Source organism: Dama dama, chromosome 10 (genome assembly GCF_033118175.1).
Source record: "Dama dama isolate Ldn47 chromosome 10, ASM3311817v1, whole genome shotgun sequence".
In the NCBI taxonomy this organism is placed as follows: domain Eukaryota; kingdom Metazoa; phylum Chordata; class Mammalia; order Artiodactyla; family Cervidae; genus Dama; species Dama dama.
In genome coordinates, this window is record NC_083690.1 from 20205132 (window position 1) to 20230002 (window position 24871).

The 24871-nt window shown below is 39.0% G+C and overlaps 1 protein-coding gene across 1 annotated transcript in view; it reads left to right on the forward strand.

Moving 5' to 3' along the window:
* Positions 1–6660: 6660 nt before the first annotated feature.
* The window catches only part of LOC133063214 (phospholipid-transporting ATPase ABCA3-like), a 255333-nt gene continuing 237122 nt past the window's right edge, over positions 6661–24871 (forward strand). The window contains exons 1-2 of the mRNA XM_061152337.1: positions 6661–6798; positions 23112–23232. Coding sequence (XP_061008320.1) covers positions 6784–6798; positions 23112–23232 — 136 coding nt within the window. The 5' untranslated portion in view covers positions 6661–6783. The remainder of the gene's footprint in view (positions 6799–23111; positions 23233–24871) is intronic.

Consider the following 24871-nt stretch of genomic DNA (forward strand, 5'->3'; position numbering starts at 1 on the left):
TCTTTCCCCATATAGGTCATTGCAGAGCATTGAAAAGAGTTACCTGTGCTATACAGTAGGTTCTTATTGGTTACCTATTTTACATATAGTAATGTGTATATGTCAATCCCAATCTCCCAATTTATTGCCTCCCCTTTTTCCCCATGGTAACCATAAGTTTGTTTTCTATATTTGTGACTATTATTTCTGTTTTGTTAAAAAGTTTATTTGTACCATTTTTTGATTCCACGTGTCAGTCAGTTCAGTTGCTCAGTCATGTCCGACTCTTTGAGACCCCATGGACTGCAGCATGCAAGCCCTCCCTGTCCATCACCAACTCCCAAAGTTCACTCAAACTCATGTCCATTGAGTCAGTGATGCCATCCATCCATCTCATCCTCTGTTGTCCCCTTCTCCCACCTTCAGTCTTTCCCAGCATCAGGGTATCTTCAAATGAGTCAGCTCTTCTCATCAGGTGGCCAAAGTGTTGGAATTTCAGCTTCAGCATCAGTCCGTCCAATGAATATTCAGGACTGATTTCCTGAATACGATGGACTAGTTTGATCTCCTTGCAGTCCAAGGGACTCTCAAGAGTCTTCTCCAACACCACAGTTCAAAAGCATCAATTCTTCAGTGCTCAGCTTTCTTTACAGTCCAACTCTCACATCCATACATGACCACTGGAAAAATCATAGCATTGACTAGACAGAACCTTGTTGTCAAAGTAATGTCTCTGCTTTTTAATATGCTATCTAGGTTGGTCACAGCTTTTCTTCCAAGGAGTAAGCGTCTTTTAATTTCATGGCTGCAGTCACCATCTGCAGTGATTTTGGAGCCCAGAAAAATAAAGTCTGCCACTGTTTCCATTGTTTTCCCATCTATTTGCCATGCGGTGATAGGACTGGGTGCCATGATCTTAGTTTTATAATGTTGAGCTTTAAGCCAGCTTTTTCACTCTCCTCTTTCATTTACATCAAGAGGCTCTTTAGTTCTTCACTTTCTGTCATAAGGGTGGTGTCATCTGCATATCTGAGGTTATTGATATTTCTCCTGGAAATCTTGATTTCAGCTTATGCTTCCTCCAGCCCAGCGTTTCTCATGGTGTACTCTGCATATAAATTGAATAAGCAGGGTGACAATATACAGCCTTGACATACTGCTTTTCCTATTTGGAACTAGTGTGTTGTTCCATTACCAGCTCTAACTGTTGTTTCCTGACCTGCCTACAGATTTCTCTGGAGGCAGGTCAGGTGGTCTGGTATTTTCATCTCTTTCAGAATTTTCTACAGTTTGGTGTGTTCCACACAGTCAAAGGCTTTGGCATAGTCAATCAAGAGGAAATAGATGTTTTTCTGGAACTCTCTTGCTCTTTTGATGATTCAGCAGATGTTTGCAATTTGATCTCTGGTTCCTCTGCCTTTTCTAAAATCAGCTTGAACATCTGGAAGTTCACGGTTCACATATTGCTGAAGCCTGGCTTGGAGAATTTTGAGCATTACTTTACTAGCATTACTTTACTAGTGAGATGAATGCAATTGTGCGGTAGTTTGAACAACCTTTGGCATTGCCTTTCTTTGGGATTGGAAGGAAAAGTGACCTTTTCCAGTCCTGTGGCCACTGCTGTGTTTTCCAAATTTGCTGGCATATTGAGTGCAGCACTTTCACAGCTTTATTTGTGCAGCTTTATTTGTAGTCATGCTTCCTACGGTCCACTTGACTTCACATTCCAGGATGTCTGGCTCTAGGTGAGTGATCACACTATCATGATTATCTGGGTTGTGAAGATCTTTTTTTTATAGTTCTCCTGTGTATTCTTGCCACTTTTTCTTAATATCTTCTGCTTCTGTTAGGTCCATACCATTTCTGTCCTTTATTGAGCCCTTCTTTGCATAAGAAATGTTCCCTTGGTATCTCTAATTTTCTTGAAGAGATCTCTAGTCTTTCCCATTCTGTTGTTTTCCTCTATTTCTTTGCATTGATCACTGAGGAAGGCTTTCTTATCTCTCCTTGCTATTCTTTGGAACTCTGCATTCAAATAGGTATATCTTTCCCTTTCTCCTTTGCTTTTTGCTTCTCTTCTTTTCACAGCTATTTGTAAGGCCTCCTGAGACAGCAATTTTGCATTTTTGCATTTCTTTTTCTTGTGAATGATCTTGATCTCTGTCTCCTGTACAATGTCATGAACCTACATCCATAGTTCATCAGGCACTCTGTCTATCAGATCTAGTCCCTTAAATCTATTTCTTACTTCCACTATATAATTGTAAGGGATTTGATTTAGGTCATGCCTGAAGGGTCTAGAGGCTTTCCCTACTTTGTTCAATTTAAGTTTGAGTTTGGCAATAAGGAGTTCATGATCTGAGCCACAGTCAGCTCCCGGTCTTGGTTTTGTTGATTGTATAGAACTTCTCCATCTTTGGCTGCAAATAATGTAGTCAATCTGATTTTGGTGTTGACCATCTGGTGTTGTCCATGTGTAGAGTCTTCTCTTGTGTTGTTGGAAGAGGGCATTTGCTATGACCAGTGCATTCTCTTGGCAAAACTCTATTAGCCTTTGCCCTGCTTCATTCTGTACTCCAAGGCCAAATTTGCCTGTTACTCCAGGTGTTTCTTGACTTCCTACTTTTGCATTCCAGTCCCCTATAATGAAAAGGACATCATTTTTGAGTGTTAGTTCTAGAAGATCTTGTAAGTCTTCATAGAACTGTTCGACTTCAGCTTCTTCAGCATTACTGGTCGGGGCATAGACTTGGGATACCGTGATATTGAATGGTTTGCCTTGGAAACAAACAGAGATCATTCTGTCGTTTTTGAGATTGTATCCAAAACTATTGCTTATAGTTTCCTTCGTTGTGCAAAAGCTATTAAGTTTAATTAGGTCCCATTTGTTTATTTTTGCTTTTATTTCCAATATTCTGGGAGGTGGGTCATAGAGGATGTTGCTATGATTTATGTCAGAGACATATTTCACAATATTGATTCTTCCAATCCATAACGTGGTATATTTCTCCATCTATTTGTGTCCTCTTTGATTTCTTTCATCAGTGTTTTATAGTTTTCTATGTATAGGTCTTTTGTTTCTAAATGTTTTTTATTTTTTATTAGTTGGAGGCTAATTACTTCACAACATTTCAGTGGGTTTTGTCATACATTGATATGAATCAGCCATAGAGTTACACGTATTCCCCATCCCGATCCCCCCTCCCACCTCCCTCTCCACCCAATTCCTCTGGGTCTTCCCGGTGCACCAGGCCCGAGCACTTGTCTCATGCATCCCACCTGGGCTGGTGATCTGTTTCACCATAGATAATATACATGCTGTTCTTTCGAAACATCCCACCCTCACCTTCTCCCACAGAGTTCAAAAGTCTGTTCTGTACTTCTGTGTCTCTTTTTCTGTTTTGCATATAGGGTTATCATTACCATCTTTCTAAATTCCATATATATGTGTTAGGTAGATATACTCCTAAGTATTTTATTCTTTTTGTTGCAATGGTGAATGGTATTGTTTCCTTAATTTCTCTTTCTGTTTTCTCATTGTTAGTGTATAAGAATGCAAGGGATTTCTGTGTGTTAATTTTATATCCTGCAACTTTACTATATTCACTGATTAACTCTAGTAATTTTCTGGTAGAGGCTTTAGGGCTTTCTATGTAGAGGATCATGTCATCTGCAAACAGTGAGAGTTTCACTTCTTCTTTTCCTATCTGGATTCCTTTTACTTCTTTTTCTGCTCTGATTGCTGTGGCCAGAACTTCCAACACTATGTTGAATAGTAGTGGTGAGAGTGGGCACCCTTGTCTTGTTCCTGATTTTAGGGGAAATGCTTTAATTTTTCTCCATTGAAGGTAATGCTTGCTGTGGGTTTGTCATATATAGCTTTTATTATGTTGAGGTTTGTTCCTTCTATTCCTGCTTTCTGGAGAGTTTTTTTTTTTATTATGATAAATGGATGTTGAATTTTGTCAAAGGCTTTTTCTGCATCTATTGAGATAATCATATGGTTTTTATCTTTCAATTTGTAAATGTGGTGTATTACATTGATTGATTTGCGAATATTAAAGAATCCTTACATTCCTGGGATAAAGCCCACTGGTCATGATGTATGATCTTTTTAATATGTTGTTGGATTCTGTTTGCTAGAATTTTGTTAAGGATTTTGGCATCTATGTCCATCAGTGATATTGGCCTGTAGTTTTCTTTTTTTGTGGCATCTTTGTTTGGTTTTGGAATTAGGGTGATAGTGGCCTCATAGAATGAGTTTGGAAGATTACCTTCTTCTTCTGCAATTTTCTGGAAGAGTTTGAGTAAGATAGGTGTTAGCTCTTCTCTAAATTTTTGGTAGAATTCAGCTGTGAAGCCATCTGGTCCTGGGCTTTTGTTTGCTGGAAGATTTCTGATTACATTTTCGATTTCTGTGCATGTGATGGGTTCTGTTAATATCTTCTATTTCTTCCTGGTTCAGTTTTGGAAAGTTATAGTTTTCTAAGAATTTGTCCATTTCTTCCAAGTTGTCCATTTTATTGGCAGAGAGCTGCTGGTAGTAGTCTCTTATGATTCTTTGTATTTCAATGTTGTCTGTTGTGATCTCTCCATTTTCATTTCTAAATTTGTTAATTTGGTTCTTCTCCCTTTGTTTCTTAATGAGTCTGGCTAACAGTTTGTCAATTTTGTTTATCTTTTCAAAAAAACAGCTTTTAGCTTTGTTGATTTTTGCTATGGTCTCTTTAGTTTCTTTTGCATTTATTTCTGCCCTAATTTTTAAGATTTCTTTCCTTCTACTAACCCTGGGGTTCTTCATTTCTTCCTTCTCTGATTGCTTTAGGTGTAGAGTTAGGTTATTTATTTGACTTTTTTCTTGTTTCTTGAGGTATACCTGTATTGCTATGAACCTTCCCCTTAGCACTGCTTTTACAGTGTCCCATAGGTTTTTCGGTTGTTGTGTTTTCATTTTCATTTGTTTCTATGCATATTTTTATTTCTTTTTTGATTTCTTCTATGATTTGTTGGTTATTCAGAAGCATATTATTTAGCCTCCATATGTTTGAATTTTTAATAGTTTTTTCCCCTGTAATTGAGATCTAATCTTACTGCATTGTGGTCAGAAAAGATGACTGGAATGATTTCAATTTTTTTGAATTTACCAAGGCTAGATTTATGGCCCAGGATGTGCTCTATTCTGGAGAAGGTTCTGTGTGCACTTGAGAAAAAGGTGAAATTGATTGTTTTGGGGTGAAATGTCCTATAGATATCTATTAGGTCTAGCTGGTCTATTGTGTCATTTAAAGTTTGTGTTTCCTTGTTAATTTTCTGTTTAGTTGATCTATCCATAGGTATGAGTGGGGTATTAAAGTCTCCCACAATTATTGTGTTATTGTTAGTTTCCCCTTTTATACTTATTAGCATTTGACTTACATATTGCAGTGCTCCTATGTTGGGTGAATATATATTTATAATTGTTATATCTTCTTCTTGGATTGCTCCTTTGCTGATTATGTAGTGTCCTTCTTTGTCTCTTTTCACAGTCTTTATTTTATTTTATTTTTTTTCACAGTCTTTATTTTAAAGTCTATTTTATCTGATATGGGTATTGTGACTCCTGCTTTCTTTTGGTCTCCGTTTGCATGAAATATTTTTTTTTCAGCCCTTCACTTTTAGTCTGTATCCCCTCCCTTTTGAACCTCCCTCCAAACCCACCCTCCCATCCCACCCCTCTATGTCATTACAGAGCACCAAGCTGAGCTCCTTGTTCTATACAGCAGCTTCCCACTAGCTATTTTGTATGTAATCGTGTATGTATAGCAATGCTACTCCTTCAGTTCATTCTCCCCTCCTTTTAATAACTAATATTTTGCTTTTACAGTTTACATTTTTCTTTGTGAACATGGAGTTGCAACTTACTGATCTTTGCATCTCTATTGTCTAATATTTTCACACATATTAGAAGATCATTAGGTGTGAATTTAATGAATTAATATAAAACAAGAACAGACAAGTATTTATTGCAAGCTTTTCAAAAGATTATCTTTCAAGATTGATGAAAAGAGTAGAACAGTGAAGTAATCATTTTACTTGACTAAACTTAACATTTTGGCAGGTAATCTAAATTTTAAAAATTTCTTCTTTTTTAGTGTTGGACTTTCATTCTTTGTGGTAAAATGGATACCTTGTGGCTTAACCAGTTTGCCGTCCTCCTCTGGAAAAATTTCATATTAAAGGTAAGTGGAGGTATCCTTGAGAAATGGCTGTAAAGGCTAATGAATTTGAAAAGAAAAATTTAATAATTCCTTCATTTCATTTCAGTTTATGGGTATTTTTCCCCTTTTGTTCCATGACTGAAGGTAGATTTCTAAATCTGAAGAGCATCAATAGGGCAAACCAATAAAATCAATAGTGAAATGAGAAAAGGGTGAAAAAGACAATCCAGAGAACCATTCATTTTGTAGAATGAAGTTGGATGATATATATATGTATTGTATACATGTATGTACATGAGTGTAAATACACACATACACACATGTAGTACTCTAAAGTTAATTAGTATAATTTTGTTTCTCTTGTAGAAACGGAAGATGGGTTCTTTAATTGTGGAAATTATCATGACAACGCTGTTCTGTGCAATGATTTTGGCTCTACGCAAAGCAACCAAAAGGGAATTTAAAAAACGTACTTTTTTTCCGCCTCTTCCCTTGGATGAACTTCCCACTTACCTTACTGATAAGAAAAATGAATATGAATTGGTTTACGTGCCTTCTGGAAGTGATGTGGCAAAAAGTATTACCGAGAAAGTGAAAGACGATTTAAATGCCAACCTTAAAGGTTAGAAATCGTGATGTTTAAAATATTTTTGTAGAATAATTAATAATTTGTTGTACAGAAGTCATGTTTCAGTGACCCTTATAACTTGTACATTAATCTCAAATATAATGTTATGAACTTTGTCAAAAAATATCAAAAACACCTAAACAAAATGTACTATTTAGAATTAGATAACAAGTTACATAATTCGAAATCTTCTTTGTCTCTGACGGTACTTCTTAAATTAGGGTAAATTACTGAGTATGTCAAAAGGACACAAAGCCTCACAATGAATTTGGTAGTTTTTTCCTGGATGCATAAACTTTACTTGAGGTCACTGATTTTACATTTTGTAAAATACATTACTTAAGTGTGATATAGGATTGTTTAGAGAGAGAATTAAAACAGTGTAGAATTATAGAAAATTTATATAATTCTTATGTCCTTACACTCTCCTTACTCTGCACCCAATTTCTCTTCTTTGTCCCTCACAGTCAGAAATTTGATAAGAATACATCCAGTCTTGTCTCATGCTTTTACATATGTGTGTTCATGGATTTATCCTGTTATATGTTTTTAAAATTATACATTTTTTTTTTCATTTTAAAGGTTTTGAGATGGGGGGAAGGGTAGATGCTATATACTTTGTCATCTAAGTGACCATCTTTAAAAATTAAAGTGTTATATTTATGTAACTTAATGTGAAATTCCCATCAATTTTTAAAATATAAACCATGACTCTCCAAAGAACTTCAGTGCTTATTATGGGCTGGTTTAATTTACCTTTCAAGTACCCCTGTTTGTGGAGGTAGAGGACAGAGAACAGATTGCTACTTCTTATCTTTTCCTATTATGGGTCTGTCAGTGAAAAAGTTTAAGACAAATTGTCATTCAGTCACATTGAGGCCATCATGAGAGAGTGTTGCTGAAGACTGGAATAGAGATCTGATGAGTTGAAGGTACATGGTGGCATAGCTTAATACATGTCTCATTATAAACTGCTAACTTAAAGGAAAGGAAGCTGAGAAACTTTCCTCCTCCTGATTATTTCTGATACATTCTTTTGTTTTCAGTTGAACTAACTCCTTAGCAAAATAGCCTAATGACTATAAGGAGATAGATGTAGAAGTCTTTATTTGGAAAACTTCCACATTCAGTTTTTACTGCTATTCTGAAGAATTTTAACTTAAGAAAAACAACTTACTAGGGGCTCCAATCAAGATGGTGGAGTAGAAGGACATGGAGCTCACCTCATGCCACAGATACATTAAAAATACACCTACTGGACTTCCCTGGTAGTCCAGTGGTTAAGAATTTGCCTGCTGATGCAGGCAACATGGGTTTGATCCCTGGTTTGGGAAGATATCATATGCTGTGGGGCAACTAGGCCTATGTGCCGGAACTACTCAGCCCTCACACCCTAGAGCCTGCAAGCCACAACTACTGAGCTCATGCACTGCAACTACTGAAGTCCATGTGCCCTTGAGCCCATGCTCCACAATAAGAGGAGCCACTGCAACAAGAGAAGCCCACACATTACAACTAGAAAGTAGCTCCTGCTCACCACAACTAGAGAATGCCCACATGCAGCAATGAAGGCCCTGTGTTCCTGATAGGTGGCTGAAAAACAGGAAAGATTCTCATACCAAGGGACGCCCCCTCACTGGTGGGGAGATTAGCTGGGGCAGAGAGGGAGTATCAGAGTCTCAGAGGAGAGCACCAGAACCAGCTTGTGGTAGGTGGGCAGAGCAGAGAGAGACCTGAACAGATGGGTTGTGACATTGTCCTGAACTCTTCAGCTTGAGACACATGTCCATGGTACAGACATGCTGAACATGGTGTTTAGAGGACAGACTCAGGGACAGGATTTCTATTGGCTGCACAGAGACAGCCAAAAGGGGCTGGAGTGTGGTAAGGCAGCAACCAGGGGTGTTTGAGGAAAAAGTCTGGGCCTACTATAGAAGCCTGGTCAACAAGCCATTGTTAAGTGGCGCTTGAAGGAAGGGGTAGAGTTGCCATTGCAGCTTCTTTCTCCATGTGCTGGGCCCTAGTCTTTATGGGCGCTGGGCTCCCACACCCCAGCCACCTCCTCTGCAGGCTCTGGGAACAGACTTCAGTGGTTTACCCACTGCAGAGGCAAGGCTGAAACCACAGCTGAGCTGCAGGGACAGTGGGACCTAGGAAGCAAGGCTGAAATCTCTCCCCAAAGCTGTGCAAGTCTCAGATTTACATATCTGTCCATCACCAGTTTGTAAACTCAGCAGCTGTAGGACATCTGAGTGGACAATGGGTGCTCCTACGGATAGGATGGGTCTGGCCTTAGCAGCTGTGTATTTGTGGGCACATACATATGGGGGCAGGGTCAGGATAGTCTGGGCTGGCTGCATAGCTCCCACAAGCAGGTCTAGGTGCATGACCACTGCTGTCTTAGAACCTGCCTTCAGCGTATCTGCATTGATGGTCTTGTGAAAACAACATGTGAGGGACACCAGGGCCGATTGCCAGCATTCCCAAGGTTGAGATGGGGCCAAGGGCAGTGCCAGAAACAGTTTACTTTGTAAGCCCACACAGTGGGTGACCGGTGACACAACAGAGTGTATTCATCCAGCGAACGGCCCTGGCAGAATACTCAGTGGTTCTATCCTAGTGGGAGAGCCCTAATCCAGCATACCTCATACTGCAGAAACAGCTCAGAAATGAATCTGGGGGCTTCTACTCCAACAACTAGGGGACAGAACCAGCCTTGACAGGGCAGTGACAACCACAGAGTAAAAGAAGAGAAAAGGGAGCCCTCTTACACTGTTGGTGGGAATTCAAACTAGTACAGCCGCTATGGAGGACAGTGTGGAGATTTCTTAAAAAACTGGAATTAGAACTGCCATATGACCCAGCAATCCCACTTCTGGGCATACACATCAAGGAAACCAGATCTGAAAGAGACATGTGCACCCCAATGTTCATCACAGCACTGTTTATAATAGCCAGGACATGGAAGCAACCTAGATGCCCATCAGCAGACGAATGGATAAGGAAGCTGTGGTACATATACACCATGGAATATTACTCAGCCGTTAAAAAGAATTCATTTGAATCAGTTCTAATGAGATGGATGAAACTGGAGCCCATTATACAGAGTGAAGTAAGCCAGAAAGATAAAGACCAATACAGTATACTAACGCATATATATGGAATTTAGAAAGATGGTAATGATAACCCTATATGCAAAACAGAAAAAGAGACACAGATGTACAAAACAGACTTTTGGACTCTGTGAGAGAAGGCGAGGGTGGGATGTTTCGAGAGAACAGCATCGAAGCATGTATATTATCTATAGTGAAACAGATCACCAGCCCAGGCTGGATGCATGAGACAAGTGCTCGGGGCTGGTGCACTGGGAAGACCCAGAGGAATCGGGTGGAGAGGGAGGTGGGAAGGGGGGATCGGGATGGGGAATACATGTAAATCCATGGCTGATTCATGTCAATGTATGACAAAAACCACTACAATATTGTAATTAGCCTCCAACTAATAAAAATAAATGGGGAAAAAAAAAAAAAAAAGAAGATAACCTGATCAGTATCCAGCGTAGGCTCTAGTCACCACAATGTCAGTCACACTTTCTACCAGGAGGATACTGGCCAGCACACACTGAAGAAAGAGGTGGCAGAGCTACACCAAATGATTCTCACACCAAAAATGGTTAAATCCACACAGGTTATGCCGAGAGACTCCCACATAAAAATAGCCCTCTAAGACCACAGGACATCCCACCCTCACCTTCTCCCACAGAGTTCAAAATTCTCTTCTGTATTTCTGTGTCTCTTTTTCTGTTTTGCATATAGGGTTATCGTTACCATCTTTCTAAATGAGGGTGAGGGTGGGATGTTTCAAAAGAACAGCATGTATACTATCTATGGTGAAACAGATCACCAGCCCAGGTGGGATGCATGAGACAAATGCTCGGGCCTGGTGCACTGGGAAGACCCAGAGGAATCGGGTGGAGAGGGAGGTGGGAGGGGGGGGGGATCAGGATGGGGAATACGTGTAACCCTATGGCTGATTCATATCAATGTATGACAAAACCCACTGAAATGTTGTGAAGTAATTAGCCTCCAACTAAAAAAAAAAAAAAGACCACAGGACATAATTGTTTCTCCTAAACTCATTGAGCAGGAGAAGTATAAGTAAAATGAAGAGGCAGAGGACCCACTCCCAATTAAAAGATCAAGAGAACTCCTCTGAAAGGAAGAACAATAGACCTCTTTTAAAACAATAGACCTCTCTAGTCTAATAGACACTGAGTTCAAAAAGGAGAAAATAAAAATTCTGAAGGAATTAAGAAAAATTATTGATAGAAATGCAGATTACTGTAAAAAGGAAATAGAAACTATAAAAAGGAAACAAGAAAAATTAGACAACTCATTCGCCAAGATGAAAGCTGAGCTAAAGGCAATGAATAGCAGAATAAATAATGCAGAAGAATGCATAAGTGATCTGGAAGATACAATAATGGAAATCACCCAGTCAGAACAGCAGACAAAAAGTCAAATTTTGAAAAGAATGAAAATATTACAAGAGACTTATGGGATAGTATATAGTGTGCCAATCTACACATAATAGGAACCACAGAAGAAAAAGAAAAAGAGGATTGAAAATATATTTGAAGAAATTATGGCTGAAAGCTTCCCAAACCTAAAGAAGGAAGGTTTATTTTTTATTTAGTCTTCTCTAAATAAAAAAGAAATAAAAATCTATAGGAAAGAGGAAATCATAATTGGAAAGCAAATCACTTAAATAAGCCAGTACATAGTGAAAGTGTTAGTTGTTCAGTTGTGTTTGATTCTTTGTAACCCCATGGATATAGCCTGCCAGGCTCCTCTGTCCATGGAATTCTCCAGGCAAGAATACTGGAGTGAGTTACCATTTCCTTCTCCAGGAGGTCTTCCCAACCCAAGGACTGAACCCAGGTCTCTGCTTTGCAGGCGAATTTTATACCACCTGAACTACCAGGGAAGCCCTGAAATAAGCCAGTATGTAGATTTAAAAATCAAAACATTTCTATAGAAGCAATAATGAACAAAAATAACTACAGGAACAGCAAAAGGATGGACATGAAGATGTAAAAGAGGATATCAGAATCATAAAATGTGGGGGAAGAGAGTAAGAAAATGTAGATTTTTTTCCCCCTAGAATATTTTTACGCCTATGTGACTACCAGTCTAAAGAAAGTAGAAGTAGGAAAGGTTTAATATACTTGAAAAAGTTACCCTTAACCACAAATCAAAAGCATACAATAGGTTCATAAAAACAAAAAAGAAGAAAATGTAAGCCTAATACAAAAGAAAATCACCAAAGCATAAAAGGAAAAACAAAAGAGAAAGATATAAGAAGAAATATAAAATCAATGAGAAAACAAGGCTTAAAATAGCAATAAATATATGCTGCTGTGTGCTTAGTCACTCAGTCATTTCCGACTCTTGTGACCTCATAGACTGTAGCCTGCCAGACTCCTCTGTCCACAGGATGCTCCAGGCAAGAATACTGGGGTGGTTTGTCATTTCCTTCTCCATGGGATCTATCCATATGTCATTGTATGTATACATATATAATGCAAAATTACTCAGTCTTAAAAAAGAATGAAATAATGTCATTTGAAGCAACATGGGTGGACTTAGACCTTATCATACTAAGAGAAGTAAGTTAGAGAGAGAAAGACAAATACCATATGCTATAACATGTGGAATCTAAAACACAACACAAAGAAATATATCTTTGAAACCCAGACTCACAGAGAATAAACTTGTCATTGCCAAGGGGGAGGAGGGCGGAGGATGGAAGGGTTGGGAATTGGGGATTAGCAGATGCAAACTAGTATATACAGAATATATAATGAATAAGGACCTGCCATATAGCTCAGGAAAACATACTCAGTGTACTGTGATATACAATAATGGAAAAGAATCAGTTCAGTTTAGTTCAGCTGCTCCAATCTTGTCCAGCTCTTTGCAATCCTATGGACTGCAGCATGCCAGCCTTTCCTGTCTATCACCAACTCCCAGAGCTTGTTCAAACTCATGTCCATCAAGTTGGTGATGCCATCCAACGGTCTCATCCTCTGTCGTCCCCTTCTCCTTCTGCCTTCAATCTTTCCCAGCATCAGGGTCTTTTCCAATGAGTCAGTTCTTCGCATCAGGTGGCCAAAGTATTGGAGTCAGCTTCAGCATCAGTGCTTCCAATGAATATTTAGGACTGGATTGGGAATACTGAATTGAGTTGCCATGCCCTCCTCCAGGGAATCTTTCTGACCCAGAGATCAAACCTACATCTCTTATGTCTCCTGCATTGGCAGGCCAGTTCTTTACCACTGGTGCCACCTTATAGCAGTTCTTAATTTTAAAAAGCCTGATATATCAATCTTTTCCTTTGAGTTTATTGTTTTTTGTGTTCTGTTTGGAAAACTTACCCTCCTTGACATGGGTATTTCAGGGATTTTTTTGTTTTGCTTAGGTATCTACAATATATAAGGAACTTTTTTTTTTTTTAATGATAGGAGATTTCATTTATTCCCATTTGGATATTCATTTGACTTCTTACTTTTTAATGGAAAAGACCACTCTTTACCTACTACTCTGTATTTCCACTTTTATCATAAATTAATTTTCTGTATATTCATGTATGTACTTATGAGTTCTATTGGTCTATTTGTATATCCAATGTCAGTCTGATTCTATCTTAATCACTATAATTTTATCATGTTCTGATAACCTGTAGGGGAAGCCTTCTCACCTTGTTCTTCACCCTTGTATTTCTATACAAGTTTAAGAATCAGCTTCTAACATTACATAAAAATTCTGTTTGGAATTTTATCAGAGTTGCATTGGCTCTATATGTCAATTTTTACATTTTCACAATGTGGCTTTCTTTAAATCCTTGAATATGGGTATAAATTTTTAAAAACTTATTTCTTAGCATGCTATTTATGTTTCTTGATATAGAGGCTATCAAAGACTTTAATGTCTTTTTTACATTGATGTTGTTCAGTTCTAAGTTGCCACTGACTCTTTGCAACCCCATGGACTGCAGCATGCCAGGTTTCCCTGTCCTTCACTATTTCCCCGAGTTTTCTCAAACTCCTATCCATTGAAGTGGTGATGCCACCCAACCATATCATCCTCTGTTGTCCCATTTTCTGCCTGCTCTCAGTCTTTCCAGTATCAGGGTCTTTTCCAGTGAATCAGCACTTCACATTAGGGGGCCAAAGTATTGGAGCTTCAGCTTCAGCATCAGTCATTCCAATGAAAATCCAGGGTTGATCTCCTTTAGGATTGACTGGGCTTCATCTCCTTTCAGTCTTAAGGACCCTCAAGAGTCTTCTCCAGCACCACAGTTCAAAAGCATCAATTCTTCAGCACACAGTCTTCTTTATGTTCCAACTCTCACATCCCTACATGATTATTGGAAAAATCATAGCTTTGACTGTGTATAGCCATTTGTCAGCAAAGTGATGTCTCTTCTTTTTAATATGCTGTATAGGTTTTTCATAGCTTTCCTTCTAAGGAGCAAGCATCTTTTAATTTCATGGCTGCAGTCACCATCCACAGTGATTTTGGAGCCCCTCAAAATAAATCCATCACTGCTTAATCTTTTTCCCCACCTATTTGCCATGAAGTGATGGAACCGGATGCCAAGATGGTAGTTTTTTGAATGTTGAGTTTTAAGCCAGCTTTTTCACTCCCCTCTTTCACCTTCCTCAGGAAGCTTTAGTTCCTCTTTGCTTTCAGCCATTAGAGTGGTATCATCTGCATATCTGAAGCTGTTGGTATTTCTCCCAGCGATCTTAGTTCCAGCTGTGATCCATCCAGCCTGGCATTTTGCATGATGTCAGTCAGTTCATTTGGTCAGTCATGTCCAACTCTGCAACCCCCTGAACTGTGGCACACCAGGCTTCTCTATCACCAACTCCTGGAGCTTGCTCAGACTCACGTCCATGGAGTTGGTGATGCCATCCAACCAACTTGTCCTCTGTCATCCCCTTCTCCTCCCGCCTTCAATCTTTCCCAGCATCAGGGTCTTTTCCAATGAGATAGTTCTTCCCATCAGGTGGCCAAAGTATTGGAGCTTCAGCATCAATCCTTCCAATGAATATTCACGGTTGATTTCCTTTAGGATGGACTGGTTGGATCTCCTTGCAGTCCAAGGGACTCTCATGAATCTTTTCCAACACCACAGTTCAAAAGCATCAATTCTTCGGTGCTTAGCTTTCATTATGGTCCAACTCTCACATCCATACATGACTACTGGAAAAACTGTAGCTTTGACTAGACGAACCTTTGTTTGCAAAGTAATGTCTCTGCTTTTTAATATGCTGTCTAGGTTTGTCATAGCTTTTCTTCCAAGGAGCAAGCATCTTTTAATTTCATGGCAGCAGTCACCATCTGCAGTGATTTTGGAGCCCCCCAAAATAAAGTCTGCCACTGTTTCCACTGTTTCCCCATCTATTTGCCATGAAGTGATGGGATCAGATGCCATGATCTTAGTCTTTGAATGCTGAGTTTTAAGCCAACTTTTTCACTCTCCTCTTTCACCCTCATCAAGAAGCTCTTTAGTTCCTCTTCACTTTCTGCCATAAGGGTGGTGTCATCTGTGTATCTGAGGTTATTGATATTTCTCCTGGCAGTCTTGATCCCAGCTTGTGCTTCACTGAGCCTGGCATTTTGCATGATGTACTCTGTGTAAGTTATATAAGCAGAGTGATATTCTATAGCCTGGATTTACTGCTTTCTCAATCTTGAACCAATCCATTGTTCCATATTCGGTTCTAACTGTTTCTTCTTGACCTGCATACAGGTTTCACAGGAGGCAGGTAAGGTGGTCCAGTATTCCCACCCCTGTAAGAACTTTCCAGTTTGTTGTGACCCACACAGTCAAAGGCTTTGGTGTAGTCAGTGAAGCAGAAGTACATGTTCTTCTAGAATTCCTTTGCTTTTTCTATTATCCAATGAATAATGGCAATTTGATCTCTGATTTGTCTTCCTTTTCTAAATCCAGCTTGTACATCTGGAAGTTCTCTGCCCATATACTGTTGAAGCCTGGCTTGAAGGATTTTGAGCATTACCTTGAGAGCATGTAACATGAGCATTATTGTGTGGTAGTTTGAACATTCTTTGGCATGGAGTGCCTTTGGAATTAGAATGAAAACTGACCTTTTTCAGTCCTGTGGCCACTGCTGAGTTTCCCAACTTTGCTGGCATATTGAGTGCAGAACTTACCTGCATCATCTTTTAGAATTTGAAATAGCTCAGCTGTAATTCTATCACCTCCACTAGCTTTGTTCATAGTAATTCTTCCTAAGACCCACTTGACTTCACATTCCAGGGTGTCTGACTCTTGGTGAGTGAGCACACCATTGTGGTTTTCCAGGTCATTATGACCTGTTTTTACATAGTTCTTCTGTGTGTTCTTGCCAACTTTTCTCAATCTCTTCTTCTCTTAGGCCCTTGCCATTTATGTCCTTTATTGTGCCCATCTTTGCATGAAATATTCCTTTGGTATCTCCAATTTTCTTGAAGAGAACTTTCGTCTTTCCCGTTCTGTTGTTTTCCTTTATTTCTTTACACCGATCACTTAAGAAGGCTATCTTATCTCTCCTTGCTATTCTCTGCAATGCTGCATTCAGTTATGCATTTTTTCCTCCTCTCTTTTCATTTTTCTTCTTTTCTCAGCTATTTTTAAGGCCTCCTCAGACAACCACTTTGCCTTCTTGAATTTCTTCTTCTTTGGGATGGTTTTGATCACCACCTCATGTACAATGTTATGAACCTCCTTCCATAGTTCTTCAAGCACTCTATCTACCAGACCTAATCCCTTGAATGTATTTGTCACTTCCACTGTATAATCATAAGGGATTTGATTTAGGTCATACCTGAATGGCCTAGTGTTTTTCCATACTTTCCTCAAGTTAAGCCTGAATTTTGCAGTAAGGAGCCCATGATTTTAGCCACATTCATTGCAAGGTCTTGTTTCTGATGACTGTATAAATCTTCTCCATATTTGCGTGCAAAGAATATAATCAATATGATTTCAGTTTTGACCATCTCATGATGTCTATGTGTAGAGTCGTCTCTTGTGTTTTTGGAAGAGAGCGTTTGCGATGACCAGTGTGTTATCTCAGAAAACTCTGTTAGCCTTTGCCCTGCTTCATTTTGTACTCCAAGGCCAAACTTGTCTGTTACCCCAGGTATCTCTTTACTTCTTACTTTGTATTCTAGTCCCCTGTGAGGGAAAGGCCATCTTTTTTTCTTGTTAGTTCTAGAACATCTTGTTGGTCTTAATAGAACTGTTTAACTTCAGCTTCTTTGGCATTATTGGTTGGACATAGACTTGGATTACTGTGAGGTTGAAAAGTTTGTCTTGGAAACTAACCGAGATCATTCTGTCCTTTCTGAGATTGCACCTTCTTTTTTTGACTGTGAGAGCTACTCCCTTTCTTCCAAGGGATTCTTACCCACAATTAGAAATAATGATTATCTGAATCAAATTAATCGATTACTGTCCATTTTTTTTTTCACTGATTTCCTAAAATGTCGATGTTCACTCTTGCCATCTCTTCCTTGACATCATCTGATTTACCTTGATTCATGGACCTAACATTCCAGGTTCCTATGCAATATTGTTGTTTATAGCATCAGACTTATTTTCATCACTAGACACATCCACAACTGAGAGTCATTTCCACTGTGGCCCAGCTTCTTCATTCTTTCTGGAGTCATTTCTCCAGTCTTCTTCAGTAGCATATTGGGCACCTACCGACTTGTGGGGATCATCTTCCAGTATCATTTCTTTTTGCCTTTTCATACTGTTCATGGGGTTTTCAAGGCAATGAAACTGGAGTGGTTTGCCATTCCCTTCTTCAGGGGACCATGTTTTGTCAGAACTCCCCACCATGACCCATCCGTCTTGGATGGCCGTGCACAGCTTGGCTCACAGCTTCATTGTACCCAAGGCTGTGATCCATGTGATCATTTTGGTTAGCAGTGATTGTGGTTTTTAATTCCTATGAAAATTCTTCAGTCAGTTAAGTTACTTGTATGTGTGTGATTGTGTATGAGTGGTTATGTGAGAGTGTATTTCCAAATTTCATACAGATTCATTTGTGAATGAGAAATATAATTGAAAATGTAGTTTTATTCTACAACTTAAGGTTAGTTTCTGAAATATCATACTTCCACAGAAATAAGTGTCATTTCTCTTCACCTTTTTTCTTTAAATCACTAGATTTCAAAACACAATAGAAAATTCTCCTGTCCCAGTTTATGTTAATATACAGTTATTGTAATGATGAAACATTATTCAAAATATCATATACAGTTTATAATATGTAATAATTTTGTGTACCCCAGATATTCATGAGGACATCTGTGATGGCAATATTTGAGTAATAATGTTCTAAATTTTATAATACTATGACAGGATTATGGTATTTATGGTAATGATAGGAGGATAGGAATAATCAGACATTTTGCATTTGTATGATGCTTGTTTTTCTCTGTACAGTTCGAGGCTTTCCTTCAGAAGAAGATTTTGAAAAGTATATTAAATATGAAAATCAGTCTGTTCTTGTGCTGGCTGCTATTGTATTTGATCATGACTTCAAAAACAGTAATGACAGATTGCCACTTAAGGTGGGAAAGTTTTATCTAAAGACTTTATATTTCAAAGCTTCGAGGGTTTAATGAAATGAAGGTAACATCATGATTTTATAAATGGCAAAAGTTATAACTTGCTCAAGATAATAACTGCTGTATAGAAGAGCAGGAATTTGAATCTATTAATAGTTCCAACTTATTTTAATACCTATGCTTTTAGTCATTACATTATGCTGATGAGAATAAAACTGTACCTTAAGGTCTTGTGGCTTCTCGGTACCTCAATTGGTAAAGAATCTGCCTGCAATGCAGGAGACCCCTGTTTGTTTGATCCCTGCCTCTGGAAGATCCACTGGAGAAGGGATAGGCTACCCACTCCACTATTCTTGGTTTTCCCTGGTGGCTCAGCTGGTAAAGAATCTGCCTGCAATGCGGGAGACCTGGGTTCTATCCCTGGGTTGGGAAGATCCCCTGGAGGAGGTCATGGCAACCCACTCCAGTATTCTGGCCTGGAGAATTCCATGGACTGTATAGTCCATGGGGTCTCGAAGAGTCGGACACGACTGAGCGACTCTCACCCACTCTTAAGGTCTTGTATTCAGAAAAATGAAGTAATAGGAACTTTAGTAAGGATATTTATTTTGCCAATCTACCTGGCGAGGTAGATGTTTCTAGTCCTGCAAATTGTGGTGAAGAAAATAATAATATAGATACATAAAAAAGATGGGCAGCAATATCTGTTACCTGTTTATATATCTCTGTAATTTCAGATAGTACATACCTATATATGATATTTAAACTTTTTAGTGTGTTGATTTTAAGTGTAATTCCCATTCTGACTTTGCATGTGAAGTCAAGTTTATAATAAAGCTGTTACTATGTGAACATTAAATAAACGCAAAAGCAGCCCAACTCATGTCTGGAACTTTTTTGGCTGTGGCAGCTTTAATTACTGGGATTGTGAGCTTTATAAGGAGTTTCTCTGCCCTCTTGTTAGGACAATTGCCTGCTAAATACCTCTTTTTTTTGCACTTGGTGTCATGCTTTAATATATTGTTGCTACATATCCAAAGAGGTAATTGCTTTAACTTTGAGAATTCTTGATTCTCTCTCTGGTGGCCATGGAAGCTTCCGTAATGCCACTAATAGCTAACTTGCATGTCCTTTAAATATTTTAAGTTTGATTTTTAAAATAAAGGCAGATACATATACACTACCAAGGGCTTTCCACTGGCTCAGCAGTGAAGAGACTGCCTGCAATGCAATAGTCACAGGAGTTGCAGGTTCGATCCCTGGGTGGGGAAGATCCCCTCCAGGAGGACATGGCAACCCATTCCAGTATTCTTACCTGGAGAATTCCATGGACAGAGGAGTCTGGTGGACTACAGTTCATTGGGCCACAAAGAACCAGACACAACTGAAGCTACTTAGCATGCATGCATACACTGGCAGAGATTCCAACAGGAAAGACTTCTTTCTTTTGAACAAATTACTTAATTTCTCTTCTAAGTCTCTAGTAACAGCTCTTAGGCTTTAGCCAGGTTGCATCAGAATTAAGACACCTGCAGCCACTGAAGAAGACTCTCATAACATTGCTCAAGGTGGAGTGTTTTGAACCTGGTAACTTGGTGTGTCTCTTTACCAGAGAGAGACGTTCTACGTAGGGTTGAGGCAAATGACCAAACTATAGTATCTATGCATAGAGCCAGATCCAGCATTTAAGAGGCAAGTATTTGCCAGGAGAAGGGAAGAAACTCACTTTATTCTTTTCATATATGTAAAGAATTCTTTTCACAGATTAAAAGAATATGTGTACTTTATGCTAATTACTGCCTCATTAAAAAAAAAAAATGCTTGTGCTTATATAACTTCATTGGTATATGTGGCCCAAATATCAAGTAACTTTGGTACAGTTGCAAGCCTCATTTTTGTTGTTGATTCTCTGTGTCTCCTGACAATTTTTCCCCCAGGTTATTTTCCCAGATACCTGTTCTCTTTTTCTACACTTTACCAAACAAAATTTCTTATCTCTGATTTCTGACTTCACGGGTAATGTAGACCTACTATACTCTCCTTCTGTCCTCAACCTGTGGCTCTTATGTAGCTGAACTTTATATGTTAGCTGAATTTCCCAGGCAAGACTTAATCTATCCACATGGATACCACAACAATTCATTAAGGACACAGAAAAAATCAGGTTGCTCTGCTATGTTAAAGACATCAGGGGTACTCCACTGACTAGAGAAGTTTCTTTGCACAGGATACAAGGCCATCAGTGACCTCTTTCTGAATACCCTTCCAGCCCCCCTCAACCGTTTTATTTCAAATGTATTTGTTGTTAATTTTTTTTCATTTATTTTTATTAGTTGAAGGCTAATTACTTTACAATATTGTAGTGGTTTTTGCCGTACATTGCCATGAATCAGCCATGGATTTACATGTGTTCCCCATCCTGAACCCCCTCCCACCTCCCTCCCCATCCCATCCCTCTGGGTCATCCCAGTGCACCAGCCCCGAGCACTTGTCTCATGCATCCAACCTGGCCTGGCGATCTGTTTCACACTTGATAATATACACGTTTTGATGCTGTTCTCTCAGATCATCCCACCCTCGCCTTCTCCCACAGAGTCCAAAAGTCTCTTCTATACATCTGTGTCTCTTTTTCTGTCTTGCATATAGGGTTATTGTTACCATCTTTCTAAATTCCATATATATGCGTTAGTATACTGTATTGGTCTTTATCTTTCTGGCTTACTTCACTCTGTATAATGGGCTCCAGTTTTATCCATCTCATTAGAACTGATTCAAATGTATTCTTTTTAATGGCTGAGTAACATTCCATTGTGTATATGTACCACAGCTTCCTTATCCATTCATCTGCTGATGGGCATCTAGGTCGTTTCCATGTCCTGGCTATTATAAACAGTGCTGCGATAAACATTGGGGTGCACGCTCTTTCAGATCTGGTTTCCTCGGTGTGTATGCCCAGCAGTGGGATTGCTGGGTCATATGGCAGTTCTATTTCCAGTTTTTTAAGGAATCTCCACACTGTTCTCCATAGCGGCTGTATTAGTTTGCATTCCCACCAACAGTGTAAGAGGGTTCCCTTTTCTCCACACCCTCTCCAGCATTTATTGCTTGTAGACTTTTGGGTAGCAGCCATCCTGACTGGCGTGTAATGGTACCTCATTGTGGTTTTGATTTGCATTTCTCTAATAATGAGTGATGTTGAGCATCTTTTCATGTGTTTGTTAGCCATCTGTATGTCTTCTTTGGAGAAATGTCTGTTTAGATCTTTGGCCCAGTTTTTGATTGCCAGCCCCATTTTTGTCTCTTCTTTCTTTGAACTTTATGCTATAGCAATATTGAACCGGTAGCTGTTCTTTGCATGTACTATGTTGTCTCTTGCTCCTCTGCCTTTGGTCACATTATCCTCTTTTTGGGAGGGAATGTGTTCTCTAGAGGTCCCTCATTTTCTTTGGATAGTTGTCATTCATTCTAGAAAACTCTTGTAAGTGCAAAGTGTCCTCGTCCCTCCTCTGTGCTCCCTTAATACCTTCTGAGTTCTCTGAGATCAAGGATTGTGTATTAAGATATTTAAGCATGCTGTAGTTACTTAAAACTTTGTTTATAAATGACTGAATTATGTAAATTTTTACTTAGACATAGTGCATGTGCCTGTTCCTTCTCACTTTCTCTGTTCTGCTTCCTTGATCATTGGTGACGGTAATCTTTTGTCTTATTAAGCTATTCAGATTCTACCATAATTTACCCTTTTAGTTTACTTAGCTCTTCGGACATAGTGAATCATTATTTTTTCATTTAATACTTAAAATAGGCAACATTCAACATTTAAATGTTATCATCCCTCCTCTTCTTCATTTGGGTTTTTCCTTATGTGTCATTCATTTTTTTGAAGAGTATGGTATTTTTTTTGCCCTACCATATTTGGCTAACATTATGGGAAATGAAATAATAGAACTTTCTGAATTTTCACCAGTAGTTACTATTGTTTAGTTGCTAAGTGGTGACCGACTTTTTAAGACCCCATGGACTATAGCCCACCAGGCTCCCCTGTCTATGGGATTTCCCAGGCAAGAATACTGGAGTGAGTTGAAATTTCCTTCTCCAGGGGATCTTCCAACCCAGGGAACATACCCGCATCTCCTACATTAGCAGGTGGATTCTTTACCACTGAGCTACCAGGGAAGACACCAGAGAAGCTGTTGTTTAATCACTGAGTCATATCCAACACTTTGTGACCCCATGGACTGTAGTCTGCCAGACTTCTCTGTCTGTGGGCTTTCCCAGGCAAGAATACTGAAGTGGGTTGCCATTTCTTTCTCCCACCAGGTCAGTTCTCCGTGAGGAAAATTCATTCATAATGATCAAAGAAGGTACCACTACTGTGTCTTTGAAACTCAAAGGCAAAATGCCATGGAGATAAAAGAGGAAACATATAAATTTAGTCAATTTTAAATTATGACTGTGGTTATAAGATGTGAGTCCTGCTACCTGTTCCCTGTTGACAGTGATACTGTCATTCCTCCTCATTTAGAATTCCGAGTTGCTCACTTGTCCTCAAAACACAACTTTTAACTTTGTATTTTATGTACCTTCCATGGCTAGTATTTGCCTTTTGATGTTTATTGACTGAAAATATTTGTTTTCTGTTATTGTTCATTCTAGGTAAAATATCGTCTGCGTTTCCGTTCTGAAAAAAACACTCCATGGTTTACAGAACTTCTCTTTCCAATACCTCCCTCTTCAGGACCCAGGAACCCGGTCTCCCCACAAGGGGGAAATCCTGGTGAGCATATCCTTAAGCACATTTAATTATTATTTTGGTTGTGCAATCTGGCAGTCATTTAACATTTTTTTTTCAACATGTGAGAAATGTGTTTCTTTGTGAATTGTGACAGTAAGTTTTTAAAATTTAGTTTTTATGATGAAACAAACATATAAAAAACCTTATGTTTGGAAAACTCAACAGTGGCCATAGGACTGGAAAAGGTCAGTTTTCATTCCGATCCCAAACAAAGGCAATGCTAAAGAATGCTCAAACTCCCGCACAATTGCACTCATGTCACACGCTAGTAAAATAATGCTTAAAATTCTCCAAGCCAGCCTTCAACAGTATGTGAACTGTGAACTTGCAGAAATTCAAGCTGAATTTAGAAAAGGTAGAGGAACCAGAAGTCAAATTGCCAACATCCGTTGGATCATTGAAAAAGCAAGAGAGTTCCAGGAAAACATCTACTTTTACTTTATTGACTATGCCAAAGCCTTCGACTGTGTGGATCACAACAAACTCTGGAAAATTCTTCAAGAGATAAGAATACCAGACCACCTTACCTGCCTCTTGAGAAACCTGTATGCAGGTCAGGAAGCAACAGCTAGAACTGGACATGGAACAACAGACTGGTTCCAAATAGGGAAAGGAGTACATCAAGGCTGTATATTGTCACTGTGCTCATTTAACTTATATGCAGAGTACATCATTGGAAACACTGGGCTGGAAGAAGCACAAGCTGGAATCAAGATTGCTGGGAGAAATATCAATAACCTCAGATACACAGATGACACTGCTCTTATGGCAGAAAGTGAAGAAGAACTAAAAAGCCTCTTGACGAAAGTGAAAGAGGAGAGTGAAAAAGTTGGCTTAAAGCTCAACATTCAGAAAACTAAGACCATGGCATCTAGTCCCATCATTTCATGGCAAATAGATGGGGAAACAGTGAAAAACAGTGACAGACTTTATTTTCTTGGCCTCCAAAAATCACTGCAGATGGTGATTGCAGTCATGAAATTAAAAGACGCTTACTCCTTGGAAGGAAAGTTATGACAAACCTAGACAGCATATTAAAAAGCAGAGACATTACTTTGCCAACAAAGGTCCATCTAGTCAAAGCTATGGTTTTTCCAGTAGTCATGTATGGATGTGAGAGTTGGACTATAAAGAAAGCTGAGTGTCAAAGAATTGATGCTTTTGAACTGTAATGTTGGAGAAGACTCTTGAGAGTCCCTTGGACTGCAAGGAGATCCAACCAGTCCATCCTAAAGGAGATTAGTCCTGAATATTCATTGGAAAGACTGATGCTGAAGCTTAAGCTCCAATACTTTGGCCACCTGATGGGAAGAACTGACTCATTTTAAACGACCCTGATGCTGGGAAAGATTGAAGGCGGGAAGAGAAGGGGAGGACAGAGGATGAGATGGTTGGATGGCATAACCAACTCAATGGACATGAGTTTGAGTGAACTCCGGGAGCTGGGGATGGACAGGAAGGCCTGGCGTGCTGCAGTCCATGGGGTCGCAAAGAGTCAGACATGACTGAGCAACTGAACTGAACTGATACACTTGAAAAGTATCTTTTTATCACCTTTGATAATTTCCTGAACTTTTAGCAATGTATATCCATGCATTTATTTAGTCTTTTTTGGTAAATG